This window comes from Saccopteryx bilineata, chromosome 10 (genome assembly GCF_036850765.1).
Source record: "Saccopteryx bilineata isolate mSacBil1 chromosome 10, mSacBil1_pri_phased_curated, whole genome shotgun sequence".
In the NCBI taxonomy this organism is placed as follows: domain Eukaryota; kingdom Metazoa; phylum Chordata; class Mammalia; order Chiroptera; family Emballonuridae; genus Saccopteryx; species Saccopteryx bilineata.
Genome location: NC_089499.1, coordinates 81,942,656 through 81,957,041, shown reverse-complemented (window position 1 = coordinate 81,957,041; position 14,386 = coordinate 81,942,656). Strand labels below are relative to the sequence as shown.

General features: G+C 50.0%; 1 protein-coding gene across 2 annotated transcripts in view; it reads right to left on the bottom strand.

The window, feature by feature from the left end:
- FAM107A (family with sequence similarity 107 member A) overlaps window positions 1-10,324 on the bottom strand; it is a 65,496-nt gene extending 55,172 nt beyond the window's left edge. For both annotated transcript variants that reach the window (XM_066245313.1, XM_066245320.1), the window contains exon 1: window positions 10,029-10,324. In XM_066245313.1, coding sequence (XP_066101410.1) covers window positions 10,029-10,151 — 123 coding nt within the window. In that variant the 5' untranslated portion in view covers window positions 10,152-10,324. The remainder of the gene's footprint in view (window positions 1-10,028) is intronic.
- Window positions 10,325-14,386: the final 4,062 nt, after the last annotated feature.

The window sequence follows — 14,386 nt, the reverse complement described above, 5'->3', positions numbered from 1 at the left end:
CTGGGGACCAAATTGGGGTTACTTTGGCTGGAGGGGTCAGGGGAGGCCTCTCTCTGAGCTGAGACTGAAAGAAGCCATTTCTAGGCAGAGACAGGAAGAGTCCGCTGGATAAGGTGGACTTTTGCTACATTGTATTGCCATGAAGGCTTTTTGTACTGTATACCTTAAACTCCAAAGTGTTCCCAAGAGATCAGGTCCATCAGGAAGAACCCCTGGATGGTTCCCACAAAAATCACCTGCTTTCTGGCTGAGTCCTGCAGGTTCTGGTTGTGATATCCCTTGTGGGATGTCCTAGGCCTCATCCTTGGGACCAACATGTCACCGAGACCAAGCCAGGCTCTTCCAACTTCCCTGGAGAGGCCATGCTGATTGGTTTTGGCCTCCTCTTAGGGCTTTAGGTCACAAAAGAAAAGTCTCAGCTCTTCGCCCTTTCTCTCCACCCCCCCCACCCCCCCGCCCTGAGATCAGATCTCTCCCTTAAACAAAGCCCTTCGTTCATGTCAGCTTAGGAGACACAGTGTTCTGAAAGCAGATCCCTGGAGCCCAGCTAGGGTGCGTTTTTGGGTTTTTGCCTTCTCAAAAGCCAGCATTTGATTTGGCCCCTCCTACCCCACCTCCAAGTCCTTTCACGATGGAAATTAAATTCTTCTGAACTTTAAGGCCCTTCTTCAGCACTGCTCCCAGTGGGACTGAAGTCACCTCAGATAGTAACTCTACCCAGCAAGGTGGAGATTTATGCTGGCTTGAGATGCACAGTTTCATCTTGATGCTTGAAAATCAAGTCACTGAAAGTGTGGGCTGTGGATCCAGACATACCTGGGTTCAAGTCCCCACTCTGGCACTTCCTGGCTGTGATCTCGAGCGGTGAATCCACCTCCCTGTGTCTGGGATTTTGTATTGGTGAATCAGGATGTCTTACCTTTGTGGCTGGGTTTGAGGTGAGGTTCCTGTGGAGTTCAGTTATTGGAAAGCATTCTTATTTTTATCCATGTTACAAATGAGAGATATGGAGGTCTGAGAGGAATTGTGACAGCTTAAGGTTCTGAGCCATTTGGGCGGTTTCAGTCCACTTCCTGGGTGTAGACCAAGGAAGTGGTCTGAGTGTGAGAGGTCTCTTTAAGCCCTTGGTTTGGGTGGAAGAAATCTGAAGGCTACCTTGTGTTAACTCAGTGATCTCATTGAACCACATTATGGCAATGAAATGTGGAAAAACAACCCAGGCCAGGCTGTTAAGAGGGGCTAATGACATTACATGCTTGGGGTCCTGGCCCTACATTCTTTGGGGAGGGCTGATGATTCCCCATGTTCCCTTTCCTCCCTGACTCATTTACCCCTAAACTAGTGGGTAGTGCAGCTACCAAATCTGACAGGAAATGGAAACTTAGGGCCTAGAGAGGGAGATGGTCATGCCCAGGGTCATTCAGGACCTCTGATACAAAGTTAGTGGGCAGAGGAGGCTGGACTCAGAGGTGCATGAGGTAAGGAAAAGGATGAAAAAAATGTCCTTTTCTCCACCACCCAGGAAAGGAGATTTGCCCCCGTGGCCTGATGATGGGGTAAAGGCAGCTATCTTGGCTCTTTTCCCCTTGTCTGCCTGGAGGCTTGAAAACATCTGGGAGTGGAAAAGAGGCCAGGTGGCACGAAAGCTGAGGTCAGGCGAACAGCTGTAGTCCTTCAGTCTGCTCTCAGGGGACTTTCTCTTGGTGTCTTCGTCTAGCTCTCTTTCTCCCTTTCAGTCTCTTTGTCTCACTTCTGTTTTGAATAATTGAGCAAAAGAAAGAGAAAAAAAAACTTGATCAAAGTGTCTGAGGCAGATGCATAGTTGGGTTTAGGGGCAGGGCTAGTGGGAGGCTGATGGGGGTAGGGAGTGAAGGTCCCACTTGAAACGTCCCCATGGCAGCCCCAGCCCAGAACCAAGAATTAGGAGGCACCACGCACCTTGGGAAGAAGAGATGGCAAATCAAGAGGTTCTCTTAGTTCCTGGGATGTGCCATGCCCCTCAGACCTCTGAGAAGCTATTGCGACCCCAGAAGCTCCTCCCAGTCCCCTGACCTGTTAACCCTCTTTTCATTGTTCAGAATGCACATGCGCCCAGGAGCTTCCCTGACTGCTCCTCTCCCTCTGATATCCCTGTTCTGCTCTGGGTCCCCTGTGTTACTCTCATCAGAGCAACACAGAGCACCTGCCCTGTCATTGCAGGTTACTGCTAGGCTGTGCACCCCGAAGATAGGACCTGGGTGCTATTCATTGGTTAGTCTCTGGTGCCTGGGACCTTGGGACCCAGTAGCACCCAGTCTGCACTTGGAGAATGAATGATGAATGATCAATGAGGATATTGCATTTGGCCAGGAAATTGTGCAGGTGAAAAGTCTGTGCGTGTGTGTGAGCATGTGTGTGTGATCAGTAGGTGGAAACAGAGTGGGGAATGTGGGAATTTGAGTCAAAGCTTTAAAGCCACTGGAAGGCAAGGAGGGAACATGTGAGAGAAAAGACATCCTTACCCCCAGCCTGAAGCTCTGTGTGGATGTTTTCATGAGCTTAATCTTCAACCCCACCCTTGAGCTACTGCCAGGGGATTGGGACTCCCTCTATCTTTCTTTTCTTTCCTGAATTTATTGAGCACTCATTATCTGCTAGGTACCAGGGACAGAACAGTGAGCCAAAATTCAAATGCAGCCTCTCTTTTCTCATAGATAAATCACAAAATTAAACATGAAACTACAACTGTGATCAGAATGGAGACTGTTGAGATCATAGTGGAATTTGCCTCCGTCTGGGATCACAGGGTGAGTGCTGGTGCCATGGGACCCCTGAAGGAGGCTTAGCCCCTTCTCATCTCTCTGGCCCCTCCTGGCTTCCCCTGATAGTCCTCCAGGTTGAGAAAAGCTGAGGCCTAGCTATGCCAATGCAGCTCTGAGACAAGCTTGCTCCCCCTCTCTTTCACCTGAGCCCCTCACCCTCTGTGGATATTTGAGATCCACTCGGGGAGGCTTCCTAGAAGTGTCAGCTGAATTGGCCTCTGTCTTCCTTTTCCACCTTTGATTTCTTTTCGTCCCAAAACAGGCTTCCAGCCACAGGATAGAGAGGAAAAGTTTTCATCTTGGAAGAGATGTCTGCAGGGCCCTAAGTGATCTCACTGTATATTTACAAAGTAACAATCCTTACTCTCTGCAGACCTTGCCAGAACCTGGGCAGCAGGCTGCACTGGTGGAGAGGGCACCGGATTCCTACCCCGTTAACCTGTCTGCTCATTGCTTTTGTGCATTGACCAATCTGTTCTGTTCAAGGCAGCCCTGGCATTCAACTCCTGAGCCAAATTTGGGGAAGCCAAGGGCAGAGAAGAATAAAAGCCCCACTGGGCAGCCCTGGGGGATGGGAAAATTGCCCTTTCCCTGCTTCCAAAGGTCATTCTGCCTGCCTTCAAATGCCTCTTTCAGCTGCTGCCAGTACACCCGTGTCACTCTCCATCCCCACCCTCTGTTCCTGGGCTCCCCCAGGGAAGCAATTTCAACTCCAACTTTTCCGAGGATTTCTGGCCAGGCCGTTTGGAGGGTGGGGTGAATGGGATGGGGAGGACAGTTTCTAGTGAAGGGCAAGACCGTGTATTTACCAATTTGCTCTGGCCAGGGAGGAGAACATTCAGGGGCTTTCATATCCAAGGTGTGAACAGATGAAGTAAAAGGGGAGCCTGAGCCTGACCAGTCAGTGATGCAATGAATAAAGTGTCAGACTGGGACACACACAGAGGACCCAGGTTTGAAACCCTGAGATTGCTGGCTTCAGTGCTGGCTCACCAGCTTGAGCATGGGGTCACTGACTTGAGTGTGGGACCATAGACATGACCCCATGGTCTCTGGCTTGAGCCCAAAGGTTGCTGGCTTGAAGCCCAAGGTCCCTGGCTTGAGTCCAAGGTCACTGGCTTGCACAAGGAGTCACTTGCTCTGCTGTAGCCCCCTGGTCAAGGAACATATGAGAAATCAGTCAATGAACAACTAAGGAGCCACAACAAAGAATTGATGCTTCTCATCTCTCTCCCTTCCTGTCTGTCTGTCCCTATCTGTCCCTCTCTTTGTCTCTCTTTCACTGACACACACACACACACACACACACACACACACACACACACAAATTTAAAGAAAGGGGAGCCTGGGACTGAGTGACAACATCCAGGGTTTGGAAAGCCATGCTCACAGTTGCAGCATGTGTACCTAATCCCAGAACCTCCAGAAATGCAGCCCTCCACACACGAATACCCACTGGCTGGCACTGATGACCGGGCCTGGCTTTCTGGGCATGTGACCTGTGCAGTTGCAAATGTACTCAGAAGGATCCTGTGCTTGGATTAATCCTATGTTGTCCTTGTCTTATGATTTGTAATAATTTTTGAACAAAGGGCCCTGTATTTTCATTTTGCTTTGGGTCCTGCTAAGTAAGGACAAAGTGGTAAAGTCAGTGCCATGGGCTTCATCTCTGAGCTGCAGCTTAAAGGTCTGGAAAGGTGCCCACTCCCATCCAAAAATTAATTGGAATTTGTCATTTTTACCATGGTTGAGAGGGGCAGTGGGAATAATTCAATTCAAGCCCTCAGTTCCCATATGGAGAAACTGAGACCCAAAGAGAAAGGAAAGTGTCCAAGGTGCTTCAGGTACTTCCTCACTTACACCACGACACCAGAGTCGGTGCTCTTTTCATCCCTTATTTTTTTCATCCCTATTTTACAACGAGAAAGAGAGGCTTGGGCATCACCCAGCGAGTGAATGCCAGAGCCTCAATTTGACAAGGCCTCCTCTTCCCTGGCCTGTGTGCTTTCCAAAGAACCCTGAGCCTGTTGCTGGGGTCTCAGTTTTCTCATCTGTGTAATGGGGTTGTAGGGTGGTGGGGGTATTTGGGATAAGGATACAATGTGCCTGGCCTCAGTGAGTGTCCACTGGGAAGATGTCAGTGAAAACCTGGCCCTGACACTTCCTTGCTGGTGACCATTGAGCCTCAGTGTCCTGGTCTAAAAAATGGGGATAAGAACAGTAGCCTCCTCATGGGGCATTTGCGAGAATATACGGAAAGTGAGTGGAGTGTGTAGCTCAGTGTCAGGCAGGGCATGGGCCTCAGGACCTGCATAAGGCCCAGAGCAGGCAGGAAGGGCAGAGGAGTCTATCCAGAGTGCTGTACATCCATGATGTGGGCGTGGCAGCCTCACCTTGCGGGGGGGGGGGGGGAGGGAAAGAGTGGAAAGCACCCAGCATAGTGTCTGCCAAGGGGGGGCGGTGCTCAATAGCTGGCATCCCTCCCCTCCTCATCTTCCCTCATACCCTGTGATAAAATATCTGTCAGGTGTGCAGTTACACACTGGTCCAAGAACACTTACAAGAGCAGATGGGTGGGAGCTGGGCCCGGATTGTGGGTAGGTGTTGGGAGGGCAGTCCAGGGGGCACCTGCAGTGAGTAAAGGCTGGGAGGCTGGAGTGATTCTGGAAGACGAGGCTCAGTGAGGAGCTTGAGCTCTGCTTTGTTGGGGATGAGGATAGGTTGTTCTCTCACTCCCTCGCTCCCCGTGGGCTCCTGACAACCTTCTCCTCACGCCCCATTGAGCTGGGTACCAGCTGGCGGAAACCATTCATCATCAGCCAGGATAATTGTTCTGGGAGTCGGTGGGCCCCGCCACGTGTGTGCCTTCTGGGCTCTGTAAGAACAAACACTCCCTTCCAGTCCATTCATCAAATTTAGCCATATCTCCCATATTTTTTCCCATTTGTTTTAGCCAAGGAAACGTTCTTCTAATGAAGATGAATGTGAAGTGATGAATTTGGCAAACATCAAGAACACAGGATTTCTGGGAAGTAAAAAACTGAATGGTGCTGAGTTTGGCAGAATGTTTTAGAGAATGCTAAGTGTCTAAGCCTTCAAGGGTTACACTGTGGACTTGGGGGCATGCCTGGCCCCTTTCTGCTGAAGCACCATCTTCAGCTTCTAGAGTAGTAATAACAGTTTCACACGCTGTTTCCTGAGCACCTGGTGTGTGCCAGACTCCTCAACTCACCCTAGCGTGGCAGGTGAAATCATCATCCCACTTGACGGATGTGAAAACTAGATCTCAGAGAAGTTTGACAAGTTGCCCCAATAGGGGTTCCAGGTGGAATTTGAACACTGTTCTGCTTGCTCAAGAGCCCTCTCTCATGAGTGTCTGCACTGAAATCCATTGGCTAAGAGGTTGGGCTCTTTAGACTGCCTGCTTCCACTTCATCACTTTCTAGCTGGGAGACCCTGAGCCTCTTGAGCAATCTCTCCATGCCTCAGATTGTTTGAGTAACAAATGTACCCACCTCCAAGAGCTGTTGGAGGATGCAATCTGAGAATAAGCGCAAAAGCTGAATGCATATATACTGTTATCAGTAATATATATATATTTTAATATCTTTTTTAATATCAGCCTCTTTAAGGGTGGAATTCAGATCCTGGCCCAGGGCACTGACCTTGTGTAGGAATAGCTTATGGAAGCTTGTGGACTTGTCCGCTTCCTGGGAGAGAGACATTGATTGCTGAATGGAGGTCTGGGGACCAAGCCTACAGACCCTGTGTTCTCTGTGAATGTTCAGCTGGTGTCTGAAGCCCATATAGAGTTGCTTTTCCTAGACCCTTTGCTGCCCAAACAGCTCTGGCCATGCTCTGAGAGGCACCAGCTTGAAACAAAAGCTTTATCCAGGGCACAATGACTCTCTAGTCTCAACATGTGCCCAACTGGGCAATGTTTACAGCTTCCGAAATATTTCAAAACAGAGATATTGTTTCCATGTGTTGAAAATACTTTCATTTAATCCTTGCAAACATCCTGATTGTGGCCAGGGGATAAACTTTGCATATTAAAAAAATGTCAGGTCCAAGAGAAGTTCAAGAGGATGAATAGAACCAATACTGTCTCTGTTTTGACTTCTGGTATAGTACTCTTTCTGTCATACCTTTGAACTTTCCAAGTTCTTTCCATTCCCTCTGTTCACACCATGGTTGGAGACATTACTCCCCTCCTGCAGGTTGGGGCATTATGATTATGTCCAGCATCCACCCTACCCCCTTCCATTGAGCAGTAGGTCTGCCACTGGGGAGCTGATCTCTAGCTTCAAGGTAAGCTCTGGTCCCATGGTCCCACTTTCTTCCTTTGCTGGTGATAGGTTCAGAATTCCAGGTAAAGCCAGTGCCACAGGGGACAAGTCATGTATGACAGCATGACTCAATTTGAGGCAATGAACCTTGGCTGGGGGCTTCTGGGAAAAGTCCTGGGGACATTATTGAGCCATTGGACTTTTACTTAGACCCCAATGTATTTTCTTCTTGTTTAATCTAGCTAGAGCTGGGGTTTCCTCTCTTGTAGCGGACAACATTCTAAATCAAATCACATCTGAGTTAGGGAATTTCCACAGCTGTCCTCACACCCAGTCCCTACACTGCAGAGCTACATGTGGTTCTGATGCTCATCTAACCAGACACCCCATCTCCACTGTCACTGTCATTATTTGCTTGTGTTTAGTCTCTCCAACCAATAGGGAAGGTCGTGAGGGCAGGACCCATGTTTTCCACTCCTGGCTCAGTTCTCAATACGGGGCAGCATGAACCCAGTGAATATTTTCCATGGGAGATGGGTGCAAAAGCAAATTATGTACCAGGAAAGAGTGCTTTAGTAGGCAGGAGTCATCTCCAAGGGGCAGTTTGGTCCTGCCTCAAGGTGCTGAGAAGGAGACTCCTGCCTTCCTTGTGCCCTCACCCTGGCTGCATGGCCCTGGGCAAGTCCATCCCCTCCCCAAGCCTCAGTCTTCCTAGCTATATAATGCGGAGGGGATTGGACCCTATCGCCAAAGGTATTCCAAAGCTTTTATTTTATGACTAAGATTAAGCTGTAGCTGTGGGAATGGGTCTGAGGACAGTAGAGTGACCTTTATAAGACAAGCTACAAGGGGAATAAATGATTCTGTTCCACACAGCTAAGCCAGTCACATTTGCTGGGTCTCAGCCTTTTCATCTGCCATTTGGGGTACTATGGGTGCCCTCATAGCTCAAAGGAACAGTTGTGAGCTCAACAGAGGATGCACAGTGAGAGGATCAAATTCAGGGAAAGATAACACTGACCCAGGCCTGTTTGACTCTAAGTCCATGTTCTCAGTCTCCGCGCCCTGCTGCCTCCTCCTGGGAGGGCTTTTCCCTGAAGGCGGAGGAAAGGACTGGGCCCAGGATAGGCATAGCTTTCAACCTGGGGGCTAGTCCTTGCCCTGGTGGGGAAGTCTGGGGATTCCGTGCTGAGAAGGACTCTGAGCCTGTCTAGACTCAGCGGGAAAGGGTGCAGGGGTTGATCTGTGATGTTTACACGGGTGAGGGAAGCAGGAGAGGCAGTACATGAGACACATTCTGCTATTGCTGGGTCAGACTTGGTGAGGGCTTTTCTGGCCCTAAGAAGCTGCTCTCCAAGGTGACTTTCTCCCCACATTCATGTTTGGTAGAGATGAGTTCTAGAGACTGAGCTCATTCTCCCATGGGAGAGGGAAGGAGCAGGAAGAGCAGATTGTTTGGAGCCAGGGCTGGCGCATGGTTGGGAGGGCAGTTCTGGGACACCCTGAGTCAGATAATCAACCAGCCTGGACTGCAGGTGACCCACACTGGCCCCTGTAGGCAGGGCTGAGCATTGTGACAAGGGAAGTGACAGTGCTAAGGCATTAGGTTTTTAAGAAAATGAATTTGGGGCCTGCTGAGGGAGCAGGAACAGAGACTAGAACTAGGAGGCTCCTAGGTGCTGTCTGGGCCACCACCCTCATTTTGCAAATGGGGACACTGAGGTCCAGAGAACTTCCTTCATGGGGTCCACGATGTGTTTTGCTTTAAGTTTTAAAAAAATGTGGGATGCACAGGGTTGGCAGAAAGTTTGTACTGAAGAAGAACAGCCCCATCCCTGGCACTAGCTGCTCCCTAACTTTAATGTACTGGGTCATCATAGTTGTTTGAAGATCGGAGCTCCTGTTTATTGAGACCTCTGTGTGTCAGGCAGTGTGTTCAGCCTTTCACAGGCATCATCTCACTGAGTGCCCCCAGCATGGGTAGCAGCCCCACTGTACAGACCTGGAGCTGAGATTCAAAGGGTCGATGGTAGAGGAGCCGGGACCCGGGCAGCCTGCCCACACCGCTGGGCTCAGGGCCCTGGGCCAATGTGGGCTGTGGGGGGCCACCCTGGAGAGCTGGTGAATAATTTCAGATTCCTAGAGGCTCTGATCTAGGACGTCTGAGTGGATCTTGAGAAGGTGACCTTTTAATCAGCCCCCTTCCACACGCCATCTTGAATGCTGGCGCGGGGCTTCCACAGACCGCATGTTCAGAAACGCAGCGCTGGCTGTGCTGTCTACAAACCCCAACTGGGAGTCCAGATTCAGAAGGTTCTGGATGATAATATGAAGAGCATTCTAATAATAACAGAGTTTGGTTTACACATAGCCTACTATGTTCCAAGTGCTGTTGCAAACACTTTACATATTTTAATTCATTTAATTCTCACTATGAGCCTCTGAGATAGTGTCTACTATTGTTCTCATTTAACAGACAAGGAAATGAGTGGCAGAAAGCTTCAGTAACTTACCCCCAGGCCTATATCTGGTAACAATCGGTTACCCAACTTAATTATCACGATCCTTATATTTTAATCTTGCCCCCACATCCACCTGTGACAACACTACCCTGGGACACGGGGAGGGCTGGTCAGGGTGCCTGTGTGCAGGGAAGGAGAGAGCATGTGTGTAGGAGAGGGCTGCTGTGAGACCGGCAGCCCCGGGCTGTTCTGGAGATGGGAAGGTCAGTCACTGGCATTGCCCTGAGCCCTGGCCAGGTTTCTAGATGCACATCTCGGCTGTGAGCTCGGTGGAGGAGACTGGTGGGCAGTGCCTGACTGAGGCTCCAAGCAGCTGGTGTGTGTGTGTGTGTGTGTGAGCCCTTCCCCCAAACCCTGGCACAGCCAGTCTCCCTTCCCATGTCCAGGGCCCGAACAGGACCCTCGGGGGCTCCTACCTTCTTCCCCTGGGTGGTTCCCATGGCACGAAGTGGGTACCAGGCCTGGGTGGGCCTCAGGGGCCAGGCTGGGGTCCTCCCTGCTGGTGCTGAGCTCAGGAGCCAGGGCCTGGGCCAGGGCATCCCGTCCTCTCAGGGCTCATTCTCCTCGGGCACAAAGGCAGCTTTCACTGCTGCTGCATAGCCTGGGGCTCCTCAGACAGGCTTAGGGCGATTGATCCCGACAGAAGGGCCTGGTGGCGCCACATGACCCACACGCCCTCTGGGGTCACCTCCTAGACCACTGCCTCTCTCTGGGGAAGGAAAACTGAGGCAGCTGGGGCTGTGGAGAAGCAAAGCAGTCCTCTGACTGTGCTGCTGGCTGGCAGCTCAGGCACAGCGGGTGACATCTGGCCGGCCCAGCAGGCAGGACTTGGCCTTCTTGCTATCCTGGGCACCGCTCAGCAGATGGGACCCAGATAGTGGAGGCTGCACAGGGCGGCCAGGGCATGGGGCTCGGGTGGGTTTGCGTGGGGATAAACTTCAGGCTGGAGAGGCCCATTAATGACAGATCTTTGAAGACACTTATAATTGGAGCCCTCCCTGAGCAGGGGCTCTGACAGCAGAATCCTCCATTCAGGGACAGCAGTGAGGGCTGGAGGATGCAGGGCTGTGGGCTGAGCTCAGGCCAGGAAAAGGTCTGGAGGCCAGATTCCAGGCCAGGGCCAAGTTCTCAAAGTACCCCCTGACAGTCCCCTCCTCCTCACTTGCCAGCCCCTTCATTCTTTTTGTTGCCAACATGGGCCAAGATTAAGGCTGGAATCTCATTGGTCATAGCTCTGTTTCTCAGTTGTGTGACTCAGGGCACATGACTTAACTTTTGTAAGCCTAGTTTCTTCATCTGTGTGTGGGGTCGGATAATCTCACTGTACAGGTTTGCTCCAAGGGCTGAAAGGGGAGGGTGTGGGTGGTGAAGCCAATGTTTTGTTACAGCATAAATCAGGTCATGTCATTCCACTTTGTAATCTTCCTCTTGACCAAAGGGGGATAGCAGTGGTGCCATCCCACAGGGCTGAGGATGGAATGAAGTCATTCATGTAAAACTCTGCACAGAGCATCTTTGGACAACAGCAGTTCTCCACAGAAGTTAGGTGCTTCTGTTATGATGCTGTTAGCAGTATTGTTGATAAATCCTCTGCCCATTGGTAAGTCCCAGGTAGCCAATTCATCAAGCAGAACACCTTTCCCAAGAACTGGGTGAGTGGGGAAAGACTTGTCACCCTTCTCTTCCTTCCAGCACAGTACCTTGCTCAAAGGAGGTGGAGACAGATGGTTTATGAAATGGCGGTTGGTGGTAAAGAGTCAAGGATTAGGCATACTAGATCCAGCTTTGCCCATGGCATGACATCCACCATGGTTTACAAGATGATTGGGGTGCACACATAACTTATCAACCTTGCTTGCTCCTCGGACCTCATTTCCCTCCTCCCACTCTCCCTAACAGTTGCTGGTATGACCCTTTGTACTTATTACTCTCTCTGCCCAGAATATTTCCCAACTTTCTCCCTCAACTCCATTTTTGAAAATTGCATCATTATTTACTTTCTGTCTTTCAGGCTCAATGATCACCTCCTCAGAGCTTTCCCTGACCCTCTCAAAACAGCTTCCCAGGCTTTCTGTCTATTATTTTTTCATAGCATTTATCAGCAACTAAAATGATATCACTTCTGTGTTTACTGTTTGTCTGCCCACCTGTAATGGCAGCTCCACAAAGACCAGGACCTGATCTGTTTTTTTTTTTTTTTTCCTGAAGCTGGAAACGGGGAGAGACAGTCAGACAGACTCCTGCATGCGCCCGACCGGGATCCACCCGGCATGCCCACCACGGGGCGATGCTCTGCCTCTCCAGGGCGTCGCTCTGTTGCGACCAGAGCCACTCTAGTGCCTGGGGCAGAGGCCAAGGAGCCATCCCCAGTGCCCGGGCCATCTTTGCTCCAATGGAGCCTCAGCTGCGGGAGGGGAAGAGAGAGACAGAGAGGAAGGAGAGGGGGAGGGGTGGAGAAGCAAATGGGCGCCTCTCTTGTGTGCCCTGGCCGGGAATTGAACCTGGGACTTCTGCATGCCAGGCCGATGCTCTACCACTGAGCCAACCGGCCAGGGCCAGGACCTGATCTGTTTTGTTCACCAGGTTACCCCTGGGTCAAGAATAGTGCTTGGCACATGGCAGTGACTCAGTGAACATTGTGGAATGAATGAAAAAATGATTGAGGATTTAAACAGTCTAAGTATGTAGAGTGCTTAACACAGCCCTGACTCACAAGTGCTCCCTGTACTGAAATTATTAATACTGCTGTTATTGTTGTTGCTGTATTTCTCTCAACACCCAGGCCCCTTCCAGCCAAACAAAGATGTGGCTACTTCCTTTTACCCCTTCTCCTGGGTCCAGCCCCTGCCGTTGCAGTTTCCTGTGCCTTTTCTTTTTGTTCCAGTCATGGTTGGGGCACAGCTTCTGATTTCCTGTAGTAAGAAGAGTGTCCCCCAAGTTGTAAAAAGCAATGACTAAATGGACTGTCATCCAGAGCAGTAAAATTGTCATAAGTCAATCCTGAAGATCAAACTTTTTAGAGAGCCATCCCAAAAATATGCACAAGTTTGGCTCTTGGTGGGATTGGAGGAGATAAAAGGAATTTTACACATTTATTAATACCCCCCCATCTGATTGGATTCCTGCTGAATTATGACTAATGAGCAGTACCGAAAGCCTGGATGACTGAGAGCCTTGACTGGCTGAGAGTTTGAAGCCTGGTTCTTGGCAAGATGTAGGTCTGAAATACAGCATTCAGACAGCATGCCATGGGCAGGAAAAATGTGGGTGGTGGTCTTGGAGCCTAGCCTAGGGCCTGGCATGGAGGAGGTGCTTGGAATATAGACTCAATGATTTACGAAGTGAAAGGTGGTGGTGAGGGGTCAAGGATCAGGCGTTCTAGGTCTAGCTTACTGTGTGCTCTCGGCATAGATCTTAGCCTTTTTTCCCTCCCTTTGCAAAATGAGGATACATTTGCTCCTTCTTGACCCATAACCTTGGAGAAGGAAGCAACCTTAAAAATGTGAGAGGGTTTTGAAGAGGAGTTCCAAATCTCTCAAACTCACTCCCTCTCCATTCACCTAAAGCAATGATGCTGGATACTGAGAACATTGACTCAGAGGTTCTGAGCAATTTTCAAATGTATTCAGAAGCGTTCAGGAAGAAGAGAAGAAAGGGGAGGGGGAGGAGAGGAGGAAGAAGGGGGAAGAAAAGAAGAAGGGGAAGAGAGAGAAGGAGAAAGTATGGGGGGTGGTCACTGTTTACCTCAGGATAGTTTTAGGGTGTTTCTGAAAAGTCTGCTTTCTATAATGACAGACATTGCCTGGGATTCCAGTCCTTATTCTGAGGCTCCTTAGCTGTGTGACTTTGGCCAGTCACTTGACCTCTCTGAGTCTCATTTTCTTCATGTGTAAAAAGGGATAACAATAGCCCGTACCTATGGGGTTGTGAGGATGAAATGAGGTAATTCATATAAAACTGCATGGACTGTCCTTAGGTGCTGCTGTTATGATGGTGTTAGTAACAGTGATGGTAAGTGCGCAGCCCATTGGCAAGTCCAAGGTAATGCATACGTTAAGCACAACAACTTTCCCAAGCATTGGGTGACACGGGAAACTTGCCACCCTTTCCTTTCTATCTTGGGCTCCCACCTACTGGCAAGGACTAGAATTACAGCTGCTGGAAAGAGCTTGCTGTGACTGAGGGAACAGCAATGCATTCCCCATCATTGCCCGTCCTCACCTCCACAGGAGGTAGGACAGGCATGTTGACCAGGGGAGGAGAGGGAAACATCAGACCCAAACTCTGAGGCCATGAATAGCTTGCAAAGATTCCTGTAGGCTTGTCTACCCCGATGATGAGAAAATCGGTCCCCAGGTCTTGTCCAGTTTACTTCTTCTTCTTCTTTTTTTTTTTTTAAAGATTTTATTCAATTTTCAGAGAGAGAGAGAGAGAATGAGGGAGGAGCAGGAAGCATCAACTCCCATATGTGCCTTGACCAGGTAAACCCAGGGTTTCGAACCGGCGACCTCAGTGTTCCAGGACCATGCTTTATCCACTGTGCCACCACAGGTCAGGCCCAGTTTACTTCTTGAATATCTCTAGGACTGGTCCCCTTTTCTCCATCCCCGTGGCATCTCCTGGTCCCTGCCACCACCCTCTCTCCCTGGGTCAGGCCAGCCTCCTCCCAGTCTTCTTGCTTCTACTGCCTTCTTCCCACAGCAGCCAGGAGGAATTTTTTTTTTAACTGCAAATCTGATCATGCCATCCACCAGTTTAAATCTCTGTGTGTCCC